This window comes from Saccopteryx leptura, chromosome 6 (genome assembly GCF_036850995.1).
Source record: "Saccopteryx leptura isolate mSacLep1 chromosome 6, mSacLep1_pri_phased_curated, whole genome shotgun sequence".
In the NCBI taxonomy this organism is placed as follows: Eukaryota; Metazoa; Chordata; class Mammalia; order Chiroptera; family Emballonuridae; genus Saccopteryx; species Saccopteryx leptura.
In genome coordinates this window covers 144,782,993-144,808,785 of record NC_089508.1, presented here as the reverse complement: position 1 = coordinate 144,808,785, position 25,793 = coordinate 144,782,993, and the positions used below count along the sequence as shown (strand labels likewise).

At 40.4% G+C, this 25,793-nt stretch overlaps 1 protein-coding gene across 1 annotated transcript in view; it reads left to right on the top strand.

The window, feature by feature from the left end:
• Positions 1–4,290: 4,290 nt before the first annotated feature.
• The window catches only part of DLD (dihydrolipoamide dehydrogenase), a 31,920-nt gene continuing 10,417 nt past the window's right edge, over positions 4,291–25,793 (top strand). Inside the window, exons 1-8 of the mRNA XM_066341375.1 lie at positions 4,291–4,445; positions 5,851–5,929; positions 12,302–12,381; positions 13,054–13,122; positions 13,660–13,729; positions 15,118–15,218; positions 15,526–15,669; positions 16,713–16,814. Of these exons, the coding sequence (XP_066197472.1) occupies positions 4,407–4,445; positions 5,851–5,929; positions 12,302–12,381; positions 13,054–13,122; positions 13,660–13,729; positions 15,118–15,218; positions 15,526–15,669; positions 16,713–16,814 (684 nt within the window). The 5' untranslated portion in view covers positions 4,291–4,406. The remainder of the gene's footprint in view (positions 4,446–5,850; positions 5,930–12,301; positions 12,382–13,053; positions 13,123–13,659; positions 13,730–15,117; positions 15,219–15,525; positions 15,670–16,712; positions 16,815–25,793) is intronic.

The window sequence follows — 25,793 nt, the reverse complement described above, 5'->3', positions numbered from 1 at the left end:
CTTCTAGGCGGAGACTCGATACTCCATTCGCCCGAGATCTTGTAGCAGGTCCGAGGTAGCTTCCTCACACTCTCCTTCATCCTTGGCAGCTATGAGGATGTCATCCACATACTGGAGCAGTACGATTGACGGATGGGAGGAGCGGAAAACCTGCAGATCTTTGCTGAGGGCTGTGCATTCACCTCCCGCAAGTCCTGGACCGGACGATAGTCTTGACTCCCCGGTTTCTGGACGGGAAGCAGCGGGGTATTCCAGGCTGATTGGCACCTTCGAAGGATGCCTGCCTCTAGCAGGCGTTGCAAGTGCCGGGCGATTCCCTGTCTAGCTTGGGCTGGGACCGGGTACTGCCTGATCCTAACCGGTCTAGCAGTGCTAAGCAGTTGCACCAGGACAGGCGGTTGGTGAGCAGCCAAACCTGGGGGGTTGGTTTCCACCCAAACCTCAGGTACCCGGGCACGCAGGGCGTCTGGAACCCCTTCCTCGGCCTCCTTACCTTCTAGGATGGTGGCAAGTAAGTGTTCTTCAGGCAGTGGGACAGTTACTTCCATGCTGACCTCTGCCTCTTTGTTCCCCATAGGGCTTTCCTCCTGTTGGAAGGTTATGGTGGCCTGAAGTTTCTGCAATAAGTCCCTTCCAAGCAGTGGGTAAGGGCAGGCAGTCTGGAATGACTAGGAAAGAGTGGGTGATGGTGCCTCAACCTAAGTCAGTAATTCTTGCGGTGGCCCATGGGTAGGCTTCTGCTTTGCCCGTTGCCTCTATTATCTTAGTAGTTGTCTTCTGCATCTGGCCCTGTGGTTTCTTTAGGACTGAGTAGGTGGCTCCCGTGTCGACTAGGAAGTCTATTGGTTTTCCTTCGACTGTTAAGGTGACCATGGGCTCCTGGGAGCTGGCGGGAATGGAGCCCTGGCCCCGTCAGTCTAAGGTTTGGAGCAAGACCTCTGGGCCCTGTCTTGGCCCTTGGCTGTTGGCCTTTAACCTTGGACACTCTCTTTTCTAGTGCCTTTTCTCCTTACAATAGGCCCATTGATCTTTTGCTATTTGCCGTCCCTGGCCCTTTTGCTGTCCCCCTTTCCCTTTCGGAGGAGGTTTCTGGGCAGCAATCAGAATTTTGGCAACTTCCTTCGCCCTGCCAACCTCCGGATCATCCCTATTGACATACACCCTCTGGGCTATCTCTAATAGCTTGCTTCTATTCTCTCCTTTAAATCCCTCTATCTTCTGAAGCTTTTTCCTAATATCTGAAGCGGCCTGAGTCACAAAGGCTATATTTACTAGTCTCCTGTTCTCTTCTGCCTCAGGATCTAGAGGGGTATATACTCTATAAGCCTCTATGATTCTTTTTAGAAAGGCTGCTGGGGATTCCTCTCTTCCCTGGATGACTTCACTAACCTTACTGAAGTTGGTTGGCTTTCTAGCTGCTGCCTTGAGCCCCCTCAACAGAGCCCGGCGATACTGGAGGAGCACGTCCCTTCCCCCAGTGGTATTAGGGTCCCAGGTAGGAGGTTGAGATGGGAGAACATCTTCTATTTCCCTTCTTCCCTCCCGAGTTTCTCTTTCTTCTCCTAATACCGCCTTAGCAGCTTCTCTCATTCTGTCCCTTTCTTCATAAGTGAAGAGGGTTTGTAATATCTGCTGACAATTGTCCCATGTGGGCTGATGGGTCCTAAAAATGGTCTCAAGGAGAGATATTAGTCCCTGAGGTTTCTCGGAAAATGGGAGATTCTGATGTTTCCAATTATATACATCACTAGTGGAAAAAGGCACATAGATGAGGTGAGGAGGTGCCCGTGGGCCAGTATCTGGTGCTGACGGCGCCTCCTGGAGAGGCAAAATGGCTGCCCTCCCGGAGGAGGAGACAAAATGGCTGCCCTCCCGGAGGAGGAGGCAAAATGGCTGTATCTACCCACACATCCATATACAGATATTGGTCTGGGTGGGGAGCCCTATAGACCGTGGCTCTGACAGCAAACAAAGTTGGAAGGTCAAAAGTGCCCTCTGTGGGCCATCCTACATTAAATGTAGGCTATTCCAGCTGGCTCAAGGTCCGGAGGAAACCTGGACTCGGCTGTGGACCTCCGAACCCCTGAGCCCTCTTCTGGAAATCAGAAAAATTCTTCAACAGGTACTCGAGCAGGGATCCCGGCACAGACTCCTGTTGTCCCATCCTAGATGACTCAGGAATAATGAGAAAGGGTAGGATACAGGCAACACACACTATTAACACAAGGAACACACTTGTCTCTCTCACACTCAACTCAGTCATTTAAGCTCAGACAAAACGCAGTGCAGAGCAGCGCAAAACGGATTCCTAATGTGACCGGTCACTCCAAAGTTAACAAATCCAAATATCCAAATTTCAGAGAGCGGTGTCCCGCTTCTGAAAGCCCTGGGTAGGTTACCGGCAGCGTCCCACCTACTACCTCAGGATTGTGTGCTCTGGAGCCCAAAACCAAACCAAATGAGGATCCTCCGTGAATACTTACTCAGCTCGAGCTGTCCTTCCGGTCTCTGACCCAAAACTCCGCCAAGGGAGAATCCCAGGCGAACCCCCAAAATGTAGCATCCACCGGGTATGAGAACAAACGTCAGAGACTTTCAGGAGTTAAGATGTTACTTTATTGGCCAGTTTAACCTGCGCAGGGGTGAACTCCCAAGATGTCCGGAGACACCGTGCCCACAGGAGCTGCAAATGGAAGCCGCACCTGGAGCTTACAGCCAGGCCCTTATATATCCTAAGTGAGCAAGCATAGTACAGAAGCAGATGTGGCAGTTCAGCTATTGGCTAGGGAGGCCACACGCAGCATAGCAACAGGGACCGGTTTTAGCTTAGTGGCAAATTTCAAACCTAAACTTCTGATAAGGGTCTCTGACCTTCTTTGTTCCCAGCCTCACAGGAGCCATATCAGCACTTACTGTTCCTTCAATAGTTACACTCTTTGCAGCACTCCCTGTTCCTTCAATAGTTACACTCTTTGGCAGCCCCAGTACTCCCTGAATCTAACATAACCTTCACAGAAATGTAGAATTAACTTCATCCCCACTATATAGTCAATGCAAAGCAAGAATCAGAACTTAGACCTCTTTGCTTAATCTTGAGTACAATGGTTTTATCTCTTATGAAAACTTAAAATCTCATCTACTACTCCACCCAATATTTACTCCACCAGGGAGTTGTGCTTCCCAACTGAGGAGGCAGAAGAGTGTGTTTTTTACATATTGCCAGTTAGCTTACTCAGAGCAAGATGTTGGTGATGCCAGACAGTGGCTCCATCCCTTCCTTATACAGCATTTGATTTTGGGGGAGGGGTAAGTATAGAGCAGTAGTGAAGGCCCAAGGCTTTGACCTCAAAGCTGCAGTCATCTTTCTCTGGGGGTATCGTTTAAACTCTCAGAGCCTCATCCAAAAAGTCCAAATACTTACAATGCTTTATATTGGCGATTTTATTGTTGTGCCGCAAGAATTTTTAAAACATGCAATGCCTGACTAGTCAGGGGTACTGACCTCTTTTCCCTTAGATTGTCAAATTAAAAAAATGACAACACAGCCAAAACGACAATACCCATATGGTGTAAATGAACCAAAATTATACCCTTTTTTTTGTCCAGTATTTGAAAAATATATATCTTGGTGTGTCTCAGAATTTTCGTAATTTGTGTGCCTGCGTTATATTGTCTTAAAGAGAAAGTGAGGTAATGCCTGGAAAGTGTTTAGACTCTGGCCTAACACAGTCAAGAACAGGGGTCCCCAAACTTTTTACACAGGGGGCCAGTTCACTGTCCCTCAGACCATTGGAGGGCCAGACTATAAAAAAAACTATGAACAAATCCCTATGCACACTGCACATATCTTATTTTAAAGTAAAAAAACAAAACGGGAACAAATACAATATTTAAAATAAAGAACAAGTAAATTTAAATCAACAAACTGACCAGTATTTCAATGGGAACTATGCTCCTCTCACTGACCACCAATGAAAGAGGTGCCTCTTCTGGAAGTGCGGTGGGGGCCGCATGCGGCCCGCGGGCCATAGTTTGGGGACCCCTGGTCAAGAACTTGTCAAGCTTTACTTCCTGTGGAATTCATTAAGCAAACGACGGTCTCTTTTGTTTATTTCCTCTTCCGAGTAGCTGATCACATTGCAATTGCGGACGCTTTTTTTACCACGCCCCCAAACGGTCCCTTACCCCCGCCACCACAAAGCACTATGCTCCTTACGACAGTGTCACACACCGAGCCGGATAGGAACCACTTTGCCGGGGACCAGAAAGCGCTGGCCAATCGTGCTGCTCCCCACGGATGACGCAAGTGGGGCCTGTGCATGCGCAGGGCGGGAAGACCTTGGCCAGGCGGTGGAGGCGCTGGGTGGAGCTGAAGGCGTTCGCGAGGAGGAAGGTGCGGCCGCAAAATGCAGAGCTGGAGTCGTGTGTCCTGTACCTTGGCCAAGGTGAGGCCGACGAGGTGTGGTCGTTCTGAGGCCGAGGCACGGGGAAGCCCGCGGACGGGATGCAGGACGCAGCCTGCCTAGTGGGAGCGGAGAGGCCGGGCGAATGGGTCCTCCCGGGCCCGGCCTTAGCCGGCCGGGTGCAGGCTGCGGACCGGCGCAGGCCCGGCTGTGGGACGGCCAGCAGAGCTCGTCCTCTCCGTTCCCGGGCCAAGCGGTGGGGCTGCGGTCCCACAGAGGCCTCTGCCGAGGAGGTGGAAACTGGCCCTTCATACCATCTCTTTCCCAGCCCCGGGCCCTGATGGCCTAACTTTCTGCAGTGGTCCGGTGACTTTGGGACCACTTCCGGAAAGACCCAAACCCAGTCAGGCCCAACGAATAGCCTAGGAATCCCTCAGTGGCGCCTTCCGTGCTCGCCGCTTTAAGCTGACGGTCATGGCCTGCCCTCCTAGGGGCTTATTTTTAGTTGCAGCAGATTATTGTCAAGACAGCTTTCCCTTTTCATCCGCAACCCAGTACAGCCAGATGGCCGCACGTGGGGTCGCGGCCGAGTGCTCTGTGATGGAGACCTTAATAGCAAAGCCTCCCACTCCTTTGTTTCCAAGACGAGCGGCCCGTGCTGCATGTGGAAGTCATGCAGTCGGGCGGGCCAGCTCTCGGACTGACACTCGGGGCTGACGACTGGTCCGCCCCCGTCGTCCACCCTCCTGACCTCAGTGGAGACTCCCTTGGCCTAGAGAGCGTCCTAGGTTCGTGTAGGTCTTGTCGCTGCTCCATCTGCCCGCTGTGGCAGGAGGATCTCCTCTGCTGCTTTGTGCCTCGCTGTTGCAGGAAACAGTCTCCATCCTTATTTAGAGAGTGATGTGGAAAGTGTGATGCAGTTTGTGAAATTGCAGTAGTCCTTCAATATGGATACACCACTCAGTATGTTTTCCTAAATGATTCTGTCTGATTTTCTGTTCTTAGTTGCGGTTTCAGGAATATCTTCATAGGATGTACATGGTAAATTTGAGTTAGGAAACAATAATGATAAGTAAAAGGGTTGTCATAATGTAGATTATTCACGTATTTAGGAGTCTAAGGACTTTAATTTTGGCATTAAAATGATCCCTGGCACTAAAAATTAGCCATGCTTCTGAAAATTTAATAGAAATGAACACCATTGAATAACATTTTTTATTAGGTTAAACATAAGATGTTTGAATATTTATAATAAAAATATAATGTGGTAAACTGAGGTTGAAAAGTTTAAACAACTGATGTTATCAAAGGAGAAATTGGTGTGTATTCTCTGGGTGATAGTGGAGGATACAGTAACAGTGCTTAATACATCTGCCCCAAATCATTACACATTCACTGACCTTTAGTAGTTCTTTGTTTACTGAATAAGAACATTTTTTTCTTCCAGAGAGGCCATTTCAGTCTGTTATCTCATGGTCTTCAGGGAGTTTCTGTAGTGCCTCTGAGGACGTATGCGGATCAACCAAGTAAGTACTTAGTAAAACAGTAAAACAATTTTCCCCTCAAAATTGTTCATATATTTAGTCACTTAAATGTTTATTGAGCACCTGGTGTGATCTAGGTGGTGATACAGGCAAAGCCCTGTTCTGGAATTTATGGTCTGGTTCAATAAAAGACAAGTAACACAAATATTTTGGGACATGATGAAAAATTAACCCTTTGAGTGGTGAGTTTTTTCTTCATGCTCACTGACCCCCTGGGAGTGAGGTTTTTGTTTTTTTTTCAAAAAATGGAATTAGTTCCAGTTACAGTTTTATTAACTTAAAATCATGTTTGTTTAATAACCTATTTATGAAACAAGAAGAACGTATATTTGCCTTTTTTTAATGTTGCCTTACACATTTTTTAAGTCAATTGTACTCTGGATGGTCAGGAGACACAGGACGTACATGAACGTTCGTATTACTCAGGGTTAAAGCAGGTGATTGGGAGGAAGAGACTTTTAGATAAGGTGTCAGGGCTTTTCTGAGCGGGTGCTGAGTGAAATGAGGTAGTGAGAGGGTTATGTCAGGCAAAGGGAAACATAGTGAAAAGGCTCCGAGGTGAGAATTGAACTGTGAGGCTTAAGGAATCTCAAGAAGGCTGATGTGGCGGAAGCAGAGACCCACCGAAGGCAGAGTCAGCATGCAGGGTTTTGTAAACCAGGCCAGGGACTTTGGATTTTACTCCAAGTGAGATGGGGAGCCACAGAAGGGTTTTGAACAGGAGGGGTGATCTTATGTGTTCATATTTAAACATTCATTCTGTCCACTGGTTAGTGTGCTGATTGATTGTTTAACATAGTTTAAAAGGATGACTTTTTTCAAATCCTGAATGAAAATCTTGATGGGCAGTACAAAAGCACATTTTAAAGACTACAGGGGTGTGCCTGAAAGAAAGCGTGGATAATGGGTATTTTCTTCTTTATGCTTTCTTATATTTTTTGAAGTTTCCATAAAGGATATGTATTTTATTTTTTAAAGTATTTAAAACAGGAAGTTAATGGGCTTGTACTAAGGTATGTTGGCCTCCGAGTACCAAGGATATTGATTATTTACAGTTGTCTGTTTTGACATTTACTGGAATCACCCACATGATTTTGAATAAAGTTGCACTTACACCATGTCTTAAAGCTTCATTGTACCAACCATTAGCTGGGGAAAACTGTGACCATCAGTCTCCTGTATTCTGTGAAATAATTTTATCCTGTATCCTTAACTGTTGTCAAACTATTACCATTTTGGAGATTTTATTCCTAGAAGAAAGAGTAGGGGGAGGATTCAGTTACTAGTGACCAACAGTGAGTGATTTATCCTAGCTTTGAACAGTTAAAGAAATCCTTAGACAATATCAATTTGATGGTGGGGAAATAAGTTGGACCATTATACCCTTTGTCCTTTTTTTTCCCTTTTAGTTTTATTGAGATATAATTGGCATATATCCTTTGTCTTTTTTGTTAAGTGGGAATATTACTTATTGTTATATTCATACACTATAGGAATGTTAGATTTTCATTTTCAAAGCCTGTGATTAAAGATTTCATGGCTAATTCTACACTCTTGTAATTATTCCCAAGAGATTATTCACTGCCTTTACTTACCAGGCAGTTCAGAGCAAGAACTTAGGTTTTAATGGAATGAGTTTAACTGAGCCTTCATGAACGATCCCTTGACATTGAGTAAATTATAAATTCCTGAGTACCTGCCTGACCAGGTGGTGGCGCAGTGGATAGAGCACCGGACTGGGATGCGGAAGACCCAGGTTTGAGACCCCGAGGTCACCAGCTTGAGCATGGGCTCATCTGGTTTGAGCAAGGCTTACCAGCTTGAGCCCAAGGTCGCTGGCTCCAGCAAGGGGTCACTCTGTCTACTTTAGCCCCCCGGTCAAGGCACATATGAGAAAGCAATCAACAACTAAGGTGCTGCAACGAAGAATTGATGCTTTTCATCTCTCTCCCTTCCTGCTGCCTGTCTGTCTCTGTCTGTGCCTCTCTCTGTCTCTGTCACAAAAATTAAAAAAATTAAAAATAAAATAAATTCTGAGTACCTATGTAGATAAAGTGTGTAAAGTCACTGGATGAAGTAACAAGTATTTTTGCTCATGTATTTATGTTCAACTGAGGTATTTAATGGCAAAGACTGGGACCTTTTGTTTAGTTCTTAAAGTGACACAGTACATACTCAATACATATTCATTATTTCAACAAATTGGAATATTTACTCCGTGCTGGCTGTTGGGGCTAGTTGCTGGGATATATATAGCATTGAACAAGACAGACGAGGTGCAGCTTTTATAGAGTTTATAATCCATTTGGGGAAGACAGACACCCAACAAATAACTAATTATAATTGTGATAAGGACTCCACATGCTAAACAGTTTTGGGTGGTGACAAATATATGGAAGGAGGCTGAAAATTAAGGACATGGATAATTTTAAAACAGCAACCCTTCCTTGGCAACAACAAATAAATCTTAACAAGTAGTTTTATATTCATTTAGTGAATTTGGTAATTAATGATTATTGCCTTTTGTTGTATCTTCCTTTTCCTGTTTTCTTTTTAAAAATAATTTTGATTTATCCAAAATTTGGTATGTGCCTATTTTCCCTCTCTATAGTAAGGTTATTGAAGGCAGGGATGTTTTCCACATATGGTAGGCATTTATAAATACCGTCTTGGTTGTCTTGATTCTGCAAGTGAAGGAACTTCTTGTCATTTTAGTTGTAGTTCCTGATTGCCCAGGAAATTATGGGATTAACCGAGTGTTTCGGAAGACATAAAAACATATGGCATAGGCTTCATAATCTAAAGAATCTAGTTTGAATCCTTGCAAGATCGTGTACCAGTTGTGCAACCTGATGCAAGTTATGTATACTGCTTACAAAAATCAGAGGATATTTCAAAATGAATATGAAGCGGTAAAATAGCCCCTAAGTTTTGTGAGCAGTGTAGTTACTCTCAACCCTGTTTCTCCCTGTAAAATGGAGGTAATAACTATGTAATAGAGATGTAATGAGGTTTAAATAAAACAGCATGAAGTGTTTAGCTCAATGCCTGGCACATAGTAAATTACCCAAAATGGTAGATATTATTGCACACTGATTTCTTAACATACTTCTTGTAATTTGTTGATGATTACAATTTATTTGTAACCTGACACCTTTATCTCAGGGGTAACCTTTAATAAAGTAGTCTTTGTTTTCCTCATAATGATATAAGTAGCATTGTATATAGAATAATTTGTAGAGCACTTTTTTCTGCTTTTTCCCTTCCAGTTCATTTCATGGCATTAACTGCCACGTTTATAAAGTCAGTTACCTCTCATTTTACCATTTTTGAACTATCAGTCAGATAACTTTCTTCTGCTGTTTCACAGCCACCTGAAATGCAGATTGCTATTCAGCTGTTTTTTGCCATTTTTGCTGACTTAATCATCTTTCTCTCCTGCTCTCAGTTTGTATATCCTTTTCAGTTTTTCTTTTAACCTTTAAAGACTGATGCTAATTTTATAAAAATTTCCATCAAGTATTCCTTAATGTATTTCATTTAACTGCTTTTCTGTGTTCTGATTTTTAAAACTATATAATGGAGCCAAACTGAGAAATGCTTCTTGGTAAGGAGCTGGTAAGGCAGAGTCGAGTACTGTGAACTTGCACTTGCATGTACCTTAGCTACAGGTGAAAGCCAGCTGGTTGGTTTTTCCAACATGTCATTATGAAAAATTGCAAACATTAGAAAAGTAGGAATTTTACTGTGAACATTTATAGGTTCCTCCATTAACATTTTACTGCACTTACATTATTACATGTGCCCATTCATTTCTTCATCAATCTATCTTTTTTGATGCATTTCAATGTAAATTGCAGACATCAGTATATTTCCCCTAAATACTGGCTTATTTCTGAAGGTTTTGTACTGGATCATAACCTATATTCTCAGCTTACAAATCTTTAGATAAAGACTTTTCTTTCCCCTTCATTTTTGTGTTTCCTAGCACTTGAGTAGTATTCCGATGGAATGGTACTTCACTGAGTGGTGAACTGTTTTGAGTTTTTGGTATTTTCTGTAGTGTAAAAAAAATTCTAAGATCACATAGTAAATTGGGAAAGAGATTTTGCTCTTATGTGTTTAAATTTATTGAATAAATCTATATATTATATAGAAAAGTTAAAATTTAGCAAAGAATATTTTGGTAGCTTTTACTTACGACTATGAAATTAATGATTAGAACCCTAATTAAGGGACATTGTTTAGGTCATCATTTGGTTCAAGATTTGAAAATAGAAGTACACTTTATTACATATTTAATTCTGAACATGAATCTGTGAACCAAACAGTATAGCCAAAAAACACAAATGGATCAGTTAAACTTGAAGCAATACTTTTTTCATGTATTAGACTAGCTATATTTTGATCATGCATTGAATAATCCTGATTATCACTGATATAACCAAGGAGAATCAGTACTTTTCATTTATTCAATAGAAAGGATTCTTAGACTGTATATAATTGGATAACAATTTCTTAGTTATATTCCAACACAGGTTCTATGATTCTGTTCAAGGCCAGAAAGGATTTTTGAAGGATAGCACTCTCATCCCTTCAGTGTTTTGTGGGGGAGGGGAATGATAAGAAATTAAATTGCCGTCTTTGTAGGTCAGAATAATAGCTACCATGTAGGGAATAGTTATGTGTATTTCAAGGACTATACTAAGCTGTTTACATACATTATTTTATATTATGACCCTAGGAGGTACATGTTTTGTGGTCTTTATTTTGCAGATGAGGAAACTGAAGTGAAGCAGATTAAATTACTCACATAAAATCAGATTATAAAGCTTGATTATTGCTCTGGGGATTTTAGTTTATGAGATAGTTGAAACTGAGGAACGGAATAGTACTGAGTAGTAGAAAGACCACTAGAAATAGAGACAAAAAGCTTAATTTTGACTCTTGCCACTTGCTTGCTAGATGACTTTGGGCAAGTCATTTGACTTCCCTGAACCTGTGTTTCTTATCTGTGAAAAGTTTGATGCTGTATATGCCGTCCCTGCCTTCCTCATAAGGAAGTTCTGAGAATCAAATATGAAAATATATATGAAAGCGTATTTTAGAAAGAAAGTGTGTTAACAACTGCTAACTGCTACAGTAATTGTAGTTGTAAGAATAATGGAAAGGGAGGAGAAGGGAGACTCCTAACTTTTAAAAGTTGGATTGAGAAGAATGGGAATAATTGGTCTAATTTTGTATGTTACTGTTAGTAATTATTATATCCCTAAGGCTGCTGCTTAAATTTAATTCTTAATTTTTTTTATCTTCATATATAAATATCTGGAATAGTTAATTGAATGTTCTGGTTAGCCTATTACCTTAAACCAGGTGTAGTCAACCTTTTTATACCTACCGCCCACTTTTGTATCTCTGTTAGTAGTAAAATTTTCTAACCACCCACCGGTTCCACAGTAATGGTGATTTATAAAGTAGGGAAGTAACTTTACTTTATAAAATTTATAAAGCAGAGTTACAGCAAGTTAAAGCATATAATAATAATTACTTACCAAGTACTTTATGTCAGATTTTCGCTAAGTTTAGTAGAATAAATCTTTATAAAACCTACTATAGTTAAATCTATCTTTTTATTTATACTTTGGTTGCTCCACCATCGCCCAACATGAAAGCTGGAACACCCACTAGTGGGCGGTAGGAACCAGGTTGACTACCACTGCCTTAAACTATATAAAATTTATCAGTATTCAAATTAAGTTCAAAACACATTTGCCATGTGTTATAGGGAAGCTGATTCTCCTTTCCCTGATATCTTTGAAGTTAAGAACTTGAAAGGGGTGATCACTCTTAAATTTATTTTTTTTACAGTACTAAGGTGTTTCCTTATTTAATCCTAACATTCATCATTTAAGGCACTACTATTGTTTCTACATCACAGTGAGATTAAGTCATTTGGTCACACAACTATTAAGTGTCAGAGCTGAGATTTGAACCCAGGTATGTCAGATCCCAAAGCTCAGGCTCATTATATACTGTCTGTATTCCAGTGTCATTAAATGCCTGTCATGAAATAAAATTGTGTAGAATTTAGCACGGTCAGTAGATAAAAAATTCAGTTGTATTTGCATACCCTATAATGAACAAATGAAAAATGTAATAAAAAATCTGTGCCATTTTCAGTTATATCAAGGAACACCAAATACAAATACTGTACCTAGGAATAAAATAGTACGTGTAGAAAAGACTGGTTATTTGCACTTTCTTGAAGGTTTAAAATATCAGGTTTTTTTACTCTACTGTTTTTGGTCAATATTAAACGACTTATTATTTTATATCAATTTTCTTTTATTGCAGTTGATGCTGATGTAACGGTGGTAGGTTCTGGTCCTGGAGGGTATGTTGCTGCTATTAAAGCTGCCCAGTTAGGCTTCAAGGTAACGGTTAGACTGAAACTAAGTTTTGATTGGTTTTTATTCGGGAAGAGTTGATCCTATTTACAAAGTACTTTTCAGGTAGATAGTAATGGTAAATAATTTTGCCCTGGCCGGATAGCTCAATTGGTTAGAACGTCGTCGTGAAGCACAGAGGTTGCTGGTTTGATTCTCGGTCAGGGCACACACCGGAACAGATTAATGTTCCTTTCTCTGTCTCACCCTTCCTCTCTCTAAAATCAGTAAAATAAACATTGAAAAAACGGTAAATAATTTCTTAATTCTATACATTATACATATTTAAGCCTTAGACTAATGAAGAGAGGGTTCATTAGTTATATATTCTCATGAAGGAGTGGAAAATGAAGTCCAGTATTTTTCCCTTCCCCCAGTGCTTTTCATTTTGGCTTGTAATCACATTTTGAAAGATACAGTAATAGAGATAAAAGCATGTATTTGGTAATGTTAAGCAAACAAAAATAACTCAGAATAATTCACTTTTGGTGTGGGTTAGCTTGAGTTTGGTGTTCAAATGGTAATTTGCAAAGAACTATATTCTCACCAACAAGGCTTGAGTAGCTTACTTTGTAGAAGAAGGAAGACAGATCTAAGGAATTTTTGTGAACTGTAACATGCTGCTTATGTACAGTTAAATAATGTTTTCTTTGGTTGTAGACTGTCTGCGTTGAGAAAAATGAAACACTTGGTGGAACATGCTTGAATGTTGGTTGTATTCCTTCTAAGGTAAGCATACATTTTGGTACAGTGCAGAGATCTTTTCATTGACCACCAAATAGAAAGACATGTTGAGACTAGAGTTATTAAAAAATAAACAACATGGAAGATAAAAAACATACTTTTTCTTCGTAAAATTTAGCGGGCTGTCACCAGTTAGCCATACATTTCTGAAATGGCTGCCTGTCTCACATTACCTAGCCTTTCCATTCAGCCAGACTCTGATGTTGATGTTTTTTCTCTTTAGCTATCCTTTACCATGAAACAGATAACAGGTAGTAAATTCTTTTAGGTACTTTAATTTAGTAAACAAGACTGCCTTTTTCACCTGCCACCCTGAAATGAGTGCTTAATGCCATCTTTCTAAAGAAAAAATGTTTTCTTTTAATTCTTATTTGTTAAACATTTTAAAAATCATTATTGTTTGTCTTAGATTAAAATTAAGTTGGTGTAGTCCCATGTAATTCCATGTACAAATTGTCATTTAATAACTTTTATGATTGTATATGGTCTGCTTTTGAAAATTTAATGATTTTATTTTATTAGGCTTTATTAAATAACTCTCATTATTACCATATGGCCCATGGAAAAGATTTTGCATCCAGGGGAATTGAAAGTAAGTATACTTTCCGTATTTAGCAAATTTACCAGCCATACTTTTCTGCCTAAAGACTTCTGTGTATCTGATGTGTGTGTGTAGTAAATTTTTGGTGAAGGAAGAGTAAGAAAAAGCTCTTAAAACTGTAGAAGGATTTCCTTAAGAAGGAAGGCTTAATCCAGATATTTACCATGACAGCTCTGTTCGTCAACTTTGCATGAAGTCTAATGTGTGTGTGCATGCGTGTGTGTGTGTGTGCGTGGTATCAGTTTTCACTTTCCTGAAACCTGGGGATCACTGGGGTGGCCGCTGGATCCCTGAGTGCTATAGGCAGGTGATGGAAGGAAAGTCACCCGGAGATATTGGGAGTGGAAAGAGCTGAGGAGAGGGAGGGATGTGACATACTGGAGAAGGACATTTCATGATGTTTTAATTTGGTTTGTTTTGTCTTCTGCCATTCTTTTTGAGCTGTTATTTCATTCTTTCTCTCCAGTTATTGTTGTTGATAGATAACATCCAGAAGACTAGCTTGTTCTAGAAAGGGCTTAAACACAGGTTGAGGGCTGTTTTTTTCTTCATTTGTTTCTTTGTAGCAGTAGATTTTTGAAAGAATGGGCTATAATGTAAGCAGTCCCTTGGGTATACAGGTGATGTTTTACACACGAAAGCAAATGCTATATTAACTAGATGAAGAGTGGGAGCAGAACCCACTCTCCTTACCCACTAAGGAAAGAAGAGACAGGGTTAGTCAGGAGACTTGCACTGTAGGCAGAGGTTCATGTTCTAGTTCTGTGACCCGAGGTAAGTCATCTCTCAGTGTCCTTGTTTCTAAGATTTGTGTTGCTTGTGTGAGCAGATTTCTAAGATTTCCTTCTTTTTCAGTTCTATGAGTTGAGCTTCTTTTTATCCTCTTACAGTGTTTTCTCAGAGGTCTTCTGAGTTAAATGAGTGATTAAACTCTTATATTAAGCTTCTATATTTGGAGTTTTCTCATGTTTTTTTTCTCATATTAGTTTTTGTTTTATGAAATTTAGCATTTCCTTTTATTTAACATTTCTGATGTACTTTGCCATTTCTACTTAAGTCTCTTCCAGACTTATGATCATAGTAAGGTGTTTGGAGACTATGTTCTCACACTGGGAAATCATGTTTTATTTGGGACTGCATATTTCCCTAAGGTGGATTTTTTATAGTGTTTGATAGGTTATATTACTGTGATATGATGCCATTGGCCTTTTGTCAGGTAGGATTATTATATCTGTTATTAAAATTAAAAATGTTAGTACTGTCTTATATACTGTTCTGTAAGCATTAGGCTGAAACTTTCCAGACCATGATTAGTGAAAAAATTATACATTGCTTCAAGAATTTAGCTAAGTACTAAAGATTTATTTAACAACTTACAGTGTCTGAAGTCCGCTTGAATTTAGAGAAGATGATGGAGCAGAAGAGCACTGCTGTGAAGGCTCTAACAGGTGGGATCGCCCACTTATTCAAACAGAACAAGGTCAGTGCTTAATGTTCACAGTTTTGCTTTATTTTATATACATATAAACATTGCTGTGTGCTGATAGAATGATGCTGCTAAAACTTGGCTGCTAGGGGATAGTTATTTAATTGAAAACATTATTCCAGCCCAAAGTAGATTTCCCAGCATATATAACAATTTTTTTGCTGCTCTGTGTATAGCATTACAGTGCTAAGTAAGGAACCATTTTGTATTGGGTATATTATTAGAGCAGTTTTTTGCTGTTAATCATGTTTGTTTATCAAACATTTATTCTAACCTTTGTGAATTTACATGTTTTATAAAGGTTGTTCATGTAAATGGATATGGAAAAATAACTGGCAAAAATCAGGTCACTGTTATGAAAGCTGATGGGAGTACTCAAGTTATTGATACAAAGAACATTCTTATAGCTACAGGTTCAGAAGTTACTCCTTTTCCTGGAATCACGGTATTTATGCTTTTTAAATTGTCAAAACCTTCCTTCAAAAGTACATTTTATAAACTACTGAATTTGTGCTACTTAACCCTTTGAGTAGTGAGTTTTTTTCATGCTCGCTGACCCCTGGGAGTGAGTTGTTTTTAAAAAAATGAAATTAGTTCCAGTTCCAGTTTTATTAACTTAAAATCATGTTTGTTTGATGACTAATTTATGGAAACAAGAAGAACATACATTTTCCTTTTTTAATGTTCCCTTACACATTTTTAAAATAAATCAATCTTATTCTGGATGGTCGGAGGCATGAGGACATACATGAACATTCGTACTATTCAAAGGGTTAAGAACTTTGAGAGATTTCTTATACTGAAATACTGTATGTTGGCAGTAATTCAGTTTTGGGAAGTTGCCTGTCATTATTCCATAGTGAGTTTGGCCAGAAATAGAACAGTTTATGTTAAGATATATTTGAATACAGCCTGACCAGGCAGTGGTGCAGTGGATAGAGCGTCGGACTGGGATGCCGAGGATCCAGTTTCGAGACCCTGAGGTTGCCAGCTTGAGTGCAGGCTCATCTGGTTTGAGCAAAAGCTCACCAGCTTGGACCCAAGGTCGCTGGCTCCAGCAAGGGGTTACTTGGTCTGCTGAAGGTCCGTGGTCAAGGCACATATGAGAAGCAATCAATGAACAACTAAGGTGTCGCAATACGCAATGAAAAACTAATGATTGATGCTTCTCATCTCTCTGTTCCTGTCTGTCTGTCCCTGTCTATCCCTCTCTCTGACTCTCTTTCTCTGTCTCTGTAAAAAAAAAATATATATGTGTGTGTGTATTTGAATACAATAAATACAATATACAGTTAAAAATTGACCATTTTATTTAGATATGAGAAGTGATAAAATTTTAAGTGTTTTCATTTTTAATTGAGTGTATGGATAGAAGTCACAGATACCTTGAAAAAAATAAACGACTTCATGTTTTTAGTGATTATACTGAGATTACAGTTTATAAATAATTAGGTTTTCCCAAATAATTTTGTATCCTTTTTTAAATAGATTGATGAAGATACCATAGTGTCATCTACAGGTGCTTTATCGTTAAAAAAAGTTCCAGAAACGATGGTTGTCATTGGTGCAGGAGTAATAGGTGTAGAATTGGTAAGTGATGTCTTCTCTGTCTCTTTATTATCTCCATGGGGTTGGGTTAGAAGCGACGTAATGGTCCCCTATTTGATTCTTTCAGTAATGTTGCAAATACTTCTACTAGTTAGGAGTTTTCTTATTTATTTATTTATTTTCGTTTTGTTTTTGTGACAGAGTCAGAGACAGGGACAGATAGGGACAGACTGGAAGGGAGAGAGATAAGAAGCATCAGTTCTTTGTTGAGGCACCTTAGTTGTTCATTGATTGATTTCTCATATGTGCCTTGACAGGGGGACTACAGCAGACCGAGTGACCCCTTGCTCGAGCCAGCAACCTTGGGCTCAAGCTAGTGAGCCTTGCTCAAACCAGATGAGCCCACACTCAAGCTGGAAACCTTGGGGTCTTAAACCTGGGTCCTCTGCTCCCAGTCCGATGCTCTATCCACTGTGCCACTGCCTGGTCAGGCTCTTTTTTTATTTATTAAATTTTTTTTTTATTATTAAGTGAGAGGCAGGGAAACAGACAGACTCTTGCATGCGCCCTGACCAGGATCTACCCGGCAAGCCTACTAGGGGGCAGTGCTCTGCCCATCTGAAGCCGCTGCTCTGTTGCTGGGAACAGAACTATTTCATCACCTGAGGTGAGGCCACAGAGCTATCCTTAACACCTGGGGCCAAATTGCTAGAATCATTCGAGCCATGGCTGTGGTGGGGTGGGAGTGGGGGTGGAGAAGCAGATGGTTACTTCTGTGTGCCCTGACCAGGAATCGAACCTGGGACCTCCACACACCAGGCCAGTGATCTGCTGTGCCAACCAGCCAGGGTCAAGCTTTTTCAAGACAACTTATGTCATTAGTCATTAGAACATTCTCTTTTATTTTGAAATGTGTTTCCCTGTATCTTCCACCTTTTCTGTTCCCTAGAACTCAACTGATTTTTAAAAAATCTTACCTTGGCCAGTTGACTCAGTGGTAGAGGTCGACCTGGCGTGTGGAAGTCCTGAGTTCGATTCCCAGTCAGAGCACAGAGGAGAAGCGTCCATCTGCTTTCCCACCCCTCCCCTTCTCCTTCCTCTCTGTCCCTCTCTTCCCCTCCCGCAGCCAAGGCTCCGTTGGAGCAAAGTTGGCCCGGGTGCTGAGGATGGCTCCATGGCCTCTGCCTCAGGTGCTAGAATAGCTCTAGCTGCAGCTGAGCAACTCCCCAGATGGGCAGAGCATCGCCCCCTGGTGGGCTTGCCGGGTGGATCCCTGTTGGGCGCATGCGGGAGTCTGTCTGACTGCCTCCCAGCTTCTAACTTCGGAAAAATACAAAAAAAAAAAAAAAAATCTTGACAGTCTTTCGGGCTCATCAGCCTTTCAGAAGGCAGCTTTCATTCTGAGCAAATTGCATTTCGGATCAAGACCATGACTCTGATGACCAGCCTCTTCCCTTCCTTTCCAGCCTCATTTCAGTTTCTCTTAACTGATGTATTTAGAACGGTCAGACTATTCACAATTCTCTGAGTACCATGTTGTTTTATGCCTCTGCCTGCCTTGTTCTCCCTTTTTGTCTACCTGGCAATTTTTCTGTATTTCCCGTGTCCTCTTCTCTGGGAAATAGCCTTTCTCAGGATCATTTTACCTTGTAATCACCAAGAATTGCTCTACTTGTAAAATCACGAATTTAGACATTTTATTCGCTAACCATAACCTCTTGTTCTCTCTCACCAGTTATTTCTAGTAAACAGGCTCTTTAAGGTTATCTGTTTGTCTGGTCTATAGATCCCTCTTCATTTTTGCTGTCTTCTCTTTTCTGTCTTGACGGCTGTCCAGCTCAGCTTGGATTTTATAGTCCATCACTTTAGTACACTCTTCTGGTGTCTTCAATGCCCACTTGTTTCAAACCTCTGCCAGTACACCGTCTTCCCCAGCCTGCAGATGACCTTGTCTTCTAAATGGCACATAGAAGAAACCATCAGATTGGAACTCCCTTGATTTGATGCCCAGATTTGAAAATGTTTTTACCTGTTGTTACACCCAGTCTTGATCTCATCTTCTTTAGCAACTGTGGAAATACTGTTTTCCCTGAGATGGAGCCCTTCACCTCTGCTTAGTATTGCATCATCTGCCTTCTCAAGATCTTGGGTTTGTGGTTTTTATTTTTGCATTTTTTTAGTCTTCATACTCTTCGCCTACTTTTGTTTTTTTCTCAGTTTCATTTGAACATGCCTCTCTGGGCACCCATGTGCCATTCCCACTTGCTCAGATGCATTTGCACTTGTAGACACAGGCTGTGCACACATACATAAGCCTTTTATTGATCCCATGTCCTCCTTCAGTTACTAATTTCTCTCTCACCTTTTCACAACCAAACTTCTTTGAAAGAGTTGTCCACACTATTTCACCAACTTCCCACTCCTCAGTCCACGGCTTCTTCTGCCATCAAATTGCTCTTGACAGGACATGAATGGATTCATTACTTAGTCCAGTGGATTATTTTCTTGACTTTGAAACTTTCCCTAGCTTCTCTAATTTCATGCTCTGTTGGCTTTCTGTCCACCCTTTGTGCTGATGTCTGTATTTTCTATATGGGTTTCCCTTTCTCAGCCTTCCCCTGAATTGTTTGTTTTACTCTAGATTCTGTCTCAGGGTTCCATCTTAGACCCTTTTTGTCTTTCCACAGAATATTCTCTTCATGCCTATCTTAGTTACCTAAGGACCTATAAATATTTGGAACCTAATTCTTTCAGCTTGCCTCTAAACTTTATGTCTGAATGTCTACCAGCATCTCTACTGGTAGGTCCTTCAGGTCCTTATTTCAGTAAATATGTAACTTAACCTTTTCCTTCCCTTCCTCCTCCTGCCACCCAAAGCAAGCAAAATAAAACCTGTTTTTTTCTAACATTTTCTGTATCAATGAGTAGTCCTGCCATCAATCTAAAGGCCTAAGCAAGAAGTTTGGGAGTTATACATGCTTCTCCCATGCATTCATGCTCCACTCACTGGCTCCCCATGTAATACTACCCAACAGCGATCTCATGAATAAATATATCCTCTTCTGTTCCTGTGCCCACTTAGGTCCTCATTCAGGCAAGCATCATGTCTTGCCTTAGGTCTTTCTGGCTTCTTTCATCTTTTTCTAATCTTTATCCCCCATAGTGGCTAATCATTCTATAACATAAATATAATCATGTCTTTCCTGCTAAAAACCCTCCAGTGACTCACTATAGCTCTTAGGGTAAATCCAAACTCTTTAATGTTGTTAAAAGGTCAGCATATGTTGCACTGGCTCAGCTCTCCTGCCTCATTGCTTGTCCTCTCCTTTTCAGACTGTGTTCTAGGTGTATTGAAATAATGACTTCCTGAACAAGCTGTGTTTCCTTTTATCTGTGGGCCTTCCTACTGTTTGGAACAGTTCTTCCCTCTAGCGTCCACACTCTAATGAGCCTTTCCCTGACTTCCCTTGACGTCCTTAGTCCTGCCGAGTGTTCCATAACACCCTGTACCTCTTTTTAGAGCACTGGTTCACTGTCTTGTTACTACTACTTCACTGTTCTCTCTTTCATTAAATCATAAACTCCATTAGGGCAGAGATCACGGTGGTTTATTTACTGTGTTTTTAGCATCTAGCATAGTGGCTGATATATGTATAAGTACTCATGTATTAGCTTTTTTTGTTAATACTTGAAAAACACTTGTTGATATAACTTCCAGTAGTCAGAAGTTACCTTTTTGGTGAAGACTTCTTTCTTTTAAGAAAGCTTAAGTCTTCCTTTCTTTGAGTCTGTAGTGTAATGTGTCTATATCTTTTTACCATCTAATAACAATATGTTGCATTTATTTGTTTATGTCTCTTTCCTACAGAAACATACATTCTCGGAAGGTAGGGACTGAGTTTTATTCGTATTTGAATCTCCATTCCTTTTCTTAGTGCTTCTTATTAGGTCCTGTAGATATTAGATCCATTATTTTGTCATCTTTTTTTCTTTTTTAATTTTTCCATTGATTGGAGAGGGAGAGTAGAAGGGGGCGGGGAGAGAGGGAGAGAAAGATGTGTGTGTACCAACTCATTGTTCCACTCAGTTCCATTTAGTTGTGAACTAATTGATAATGCTTTTGTACGTAACCTGATTGGGGGTCGAGTCTACAACCTCTGGCGTGCGGGTTGACACTTTATCCACTGAGCCACTTGGCCAGCGCCTAGTCTGTCAGGATCACTTGTAAATGGCATTTATTTTTTATTACTATTATATTCTTAATAATTTTATTCAGAAAATTAAATTTAATGAGGTGACATTGATCAATAAGTGTACGTAGGTTTCAGGTTAACATTTCTATAGTATTTGAACTATTGATATGTTGTGTACCCGTCCCCCAAAGTCAAATCATTTTTATCACCTTATATTTGTTCCTCTTTACTGCTCTCTTCTCATACCCCTCGCTAAAACCCTCTCCTCCTGGTAACCATAAATGCTGTTTAAAATTAAGCATAATCTGGATTTTGGAGAAGACATCTTTTGATACTTCTTTTAATGTTATTCTTTAAGCTCAGTTTCTTTTTCTATTATTTTTCTAAGCACACAGTGAGCTTGTCAGATGAAAACCTTACATTCTTTTGAGGAATTTTGATTTTTTTAAACCTAAATAAAGGACTTTGAAACTAAGATCTCAATTTGATTTAATCTTCACTTGTACCCATTGTTCCACTCTATTTTTCTATACAATAGCTTGATTCTGTCATTCTGCACTTAACTGCTTTTTCTTTTTTTGTGTAATTCATACATTTGGGAAGCATGTTAACTAGAACTTGTGGTCCATGTGGTTTTAATGTGCATTTTTCTAGTAACTTGTAATGTTGAGCATTTTTTTTATGTACTTATTTTGCCATCTTTATTGTATCTTCTTCTGTGAAGTGCCTGAGTAAATATTTTGAGGGGTTTTTTTTATTAGTTTTATTTTGTTTTGGAGTTTTGAGACTTTAAATTTGGATATAAATCCTTTATCACACAGATGTTTTATAAATAATTTTTCCCCATTTGTGGCTTTCGTTTTTGTGTGTTTCCCTTTATTCTATATTTATTAGGGTAACATTGGTTAATAATACTATGTATATTTCAGGTGTTCTACTTTATAATCAACATCTGTATATGGCACTGTGTGCTTTCCTGCCAAAGTTTTGTCTCCTTCTGTCACCATATATTTGACCTCCTTTGTCATTTTTATCTCATCCTCCCCTTGAAAATTAATTACTCTTATTTATATGTGTGGGTTTATTTCTGGGCTTTTATTTCTCTTTTATTGGTTTTAGTGTCTGTTTTTCTGCTGTACCATACTGTTTTAATTGTAGTGTATTTTGAAATCTGGGAATGTGATACCTCCAGCTTTTTTCTGTTTTTCTCAGGATTCCTTTGTCTATTTCGGGTCTTTCGTGGTTCAGTATGACTTTGAGGATATTTTGTTCTATTTCTGTGAAAAATGCCATTGAGATTTTGATGGGGATTGCAGTAAATCTGTATATTGCATTAGATAATACAGCCTTTTTTAACAGCGTTAATTCTTCCAATCTATGAGCATGGAATAGCTTTCCATTTCTTTGTATCTTTGAACAGTGTCTTACAGTTTTCAGTGTACAGGTCCTTCACTTCGTTAATATTAAGTTTATTCTAAGGTATTTTATCCTTTTTGTTGCAATTATAAATGAGATTCTTTTCTTTTTCTGAAATTTCATTATTAGTATGTGTGACTGATTTTTGTATATTGATTTTGTATCCTGACACTTTAAATATACCATATTTCTACCTGACCAGGCGGTGGTGCAGTGGTTAGAGCGTTGGATTGGGATGCGGAGGACCCAGGTTTGAGACCCCGAGGTCTCCAGCTTGAGCGTGGGCTCATCTGGTTTGAGCAAAGCTTATCAGCTTAGACCCAAGGTCGCTGGCTTGAGCAAGGGGTTACTCGGTCTGCTGGAGCCCCATGGTCAAGGCACAAAGGAGAAAGCAATCAATGAACAACTTAAGTGCCACAGTGAAAAACTGATGATTGATGCTTCTCATCTCTTTCCCTTCCTATCTGTCTGTCCCTATCTATCCCTCTCTCTGACTCTTTGTCTCTGGAAAAAAAAAATATATATATACACACACACACACACACACACACACACACACACACACACACATTTCCCATGTATAAGACACACCCCTTTTCAAAAAATTTGGAGTCTAAAATCTGGGTGCATTTTATACAGTGATTGTAGGGTTTTTTTACTTGTGTTTCCCACTTTTTTGCACTGTTGACTTTGCACTCATTGTTTTGCACTTGTTATCCGGTATAGTACGGTAGGTTACGTTTTGCCATATTCTGCCCAGAAATGGCTCAGAAAAGATTTTTGTCCAGTGCTGAATTCAAGTTAAAAGTGATCCAGTTTGCAAAAATGAATGGAAATCGTACTGTTGAATGTAAGTTTGGTCTTCCTCCAACTGAAAAATCAATCTGAGAATGACTACGGAAAGAAGAAACCCTATTGAAAATGCCATGGCAGGGCCCTGGCCGGTTGGCTCAGTGGTAGAGCGTTGGCCTGGCGTGCAGGAGTCCCAGGTTCGATTCCCGGCCAGGGCACACAGGAGAGGCGCCCATCTGCTTCTCCACCCCTCCCCCTCTCCGTCCTCTCTGTCTCTCTCTTCCCCTCCCGCAGGTGAGGCTCCATTGGAGCAAAAGATGGCCCGGGTGCTGGGGATGGCTCCTTGGCCTCTGCCCCAAGCGCTAGAGTGGCTCTGGTCCCGACAGAGCGACGCCCTGGATGGGCAGAGCATCGCCCCCTGGTGGGTGTGCCGGGTGGATCCCGGTCGGGCGTATGCGGGAGTCTGTCTGACTGCCTCCCTATTTACAGCTTCAGAAAAGTACAAAAAGAAAGAGAATTAAAAAAAAAAAATGCCACGGCAGAAGCCCATGAGAAGTCAGCAAAATGGCCTGATTTAGAGAGGGAATTGAAGATTCCCTCTTGAAGATCAAAGGGCAATTAGAAATCCTGTGTCCACAAAGATGGTTCAGCATGAGGCAAGAAGAATTGCTGATGAAAAGGAAGTTACTGATTTCTAAGGAGGACACAATTACTGCTTCAGGTTCATGAAACGGAATGGACTGAACATATGTACACACACCCGACTTGCCCGAAAGCTGCCTGAAAGCTATGAGCAGGTCCTTAAATTTCATCATTTTGTCATTCAATATTGGAAGACCCATCAGTTTGAGTTGGGACAGATTGCAAAGGTGGATGAAGTCCCCCTTCAATTTGATGTCCCAAGTAACAGGCTTGTTGATACGAAGGAAGTGAAAACTAACTCTGAAGACAAGTGGACATGAAAAGAGCCATTATTCAGTTCTAGCTCAGTGGTCAGCAAACCGCAGCTTGTGAGCCACATGCGGCTCTTTGGCCCCTTGAGTAGTGTGGCTCTTCCACAAAATACCACGTGTGGGCGCTACCACGATAGGAATCTACCTACCTATACAGTTTAAGTTCAAAAAATTTGGCTCAAAAGAAATTTCAATCGTTGTACTGTTGATATTTGGCTCTGTTAACTAATGAGTTTGCCAACCACTGTTCTAGCATGTTGTGCTGACGGAACCAAGCTGCCTCCTATGCTGATTTTCAAATGCAAAACAATGCCAAAAGAAGATATTCCTTGAGGAGTGATTGTCCACGTGCATGACAAGGGTTGGATGAATCAGGATGGGATGAAGATCTGGTTTGAGAAAGTTTGGAGAAGACCAGGTGGGCTCTTACACAAACCTGCCCAATTGGTGCTTGATCAGTTCAGGGCACACATAACAAAAGCACAAAGAAGATTGCTGCAGAGCAAAAACAAAACTTGCTGTCATACTTGGAGGCTTGATATCCCAGCTCCAACCACTTGATGTCAGCATTAACAGACCCTTCGAAGCTGCCATGAGAGACGAATGGAACCAATGGATGAAGTCTTCTGGGGACAATTTGACACCAGCAGGAAGAGTGAAGAAACCAACTATAGGAGAAGTTTGTACCTGGGTGAAAAGATCCTGGGATAATATCAAGATTGAGATCATTGTCAAGTCATTTAAGAAGTGTGGCATTTCAAATGCCATAGATGGAACTGAGGATATGAAGATAGTTGAGTCATCATCAGACACAGATGAATACAAGCTAATGGATGGGAGTTTTGACAGTGACAGGGAGTTCTATGAATTTTATGATGAGTAAAACTTGAGTTCAGTAACTTTATATAATACTTTTTTTTTCATATTTCAGGCCCCCAAATTAAGGTACATCTTATACATCGGGAAATACGGTATTTGTTTATTGTACCTAATAGTCTTTTGGTGGAGTCCTTAGGGTTTTCTATATATAAAAGTATGTTTGCAAATAGTGACAGTTTTACTTCTTTCCCAATTTGGATATCTTTTATTTCTTGACTTCCAGTACTGTGTTGAAAAACAGTGATGAGAGTAGGCATTCTTGTCTTGTTTCTGGTTTTAAAGTAAAGGTTTCCAGATTTACCATTGAGAATATTAACTGAGGGTTTGTCATATATGTCTTTATTATATTGAAGTACTTTTCTTCTGTACTTATATTACTGAGTGTTTTAATCATAAATAGATGTATTTTTTTCAATTTACTAATATTTTGTTTAAGATTATTGCATCTATGTTGATGAGAGCTATATTGACTTTTTTTGTGTTGTTCTTGACTGGTTTTGACATCAGGGTAATAATGTTGGCATCCTAAAATGAGTTAGGAAGTATTCATTTTTAAATTTCTTAGAAGTTTGGCACTGGCTTGTTCGCTCAGTAGCTTAAGAGTGGGATTCCTGGTCAGCACACATGGGAAGCCACCAGTGCATGCACGACTGAGTGGAACAACAGATGAATGCTTCCCTTCTCCCACCCCTCTCACTGCCTTCCTCTCTGTCTCTCTAAAAAGTAATCAATAAATAAAAACCTTGGCTGGTTGGTTGGAGCACTGTCCTGGTGCAGAGGTTGCCAAT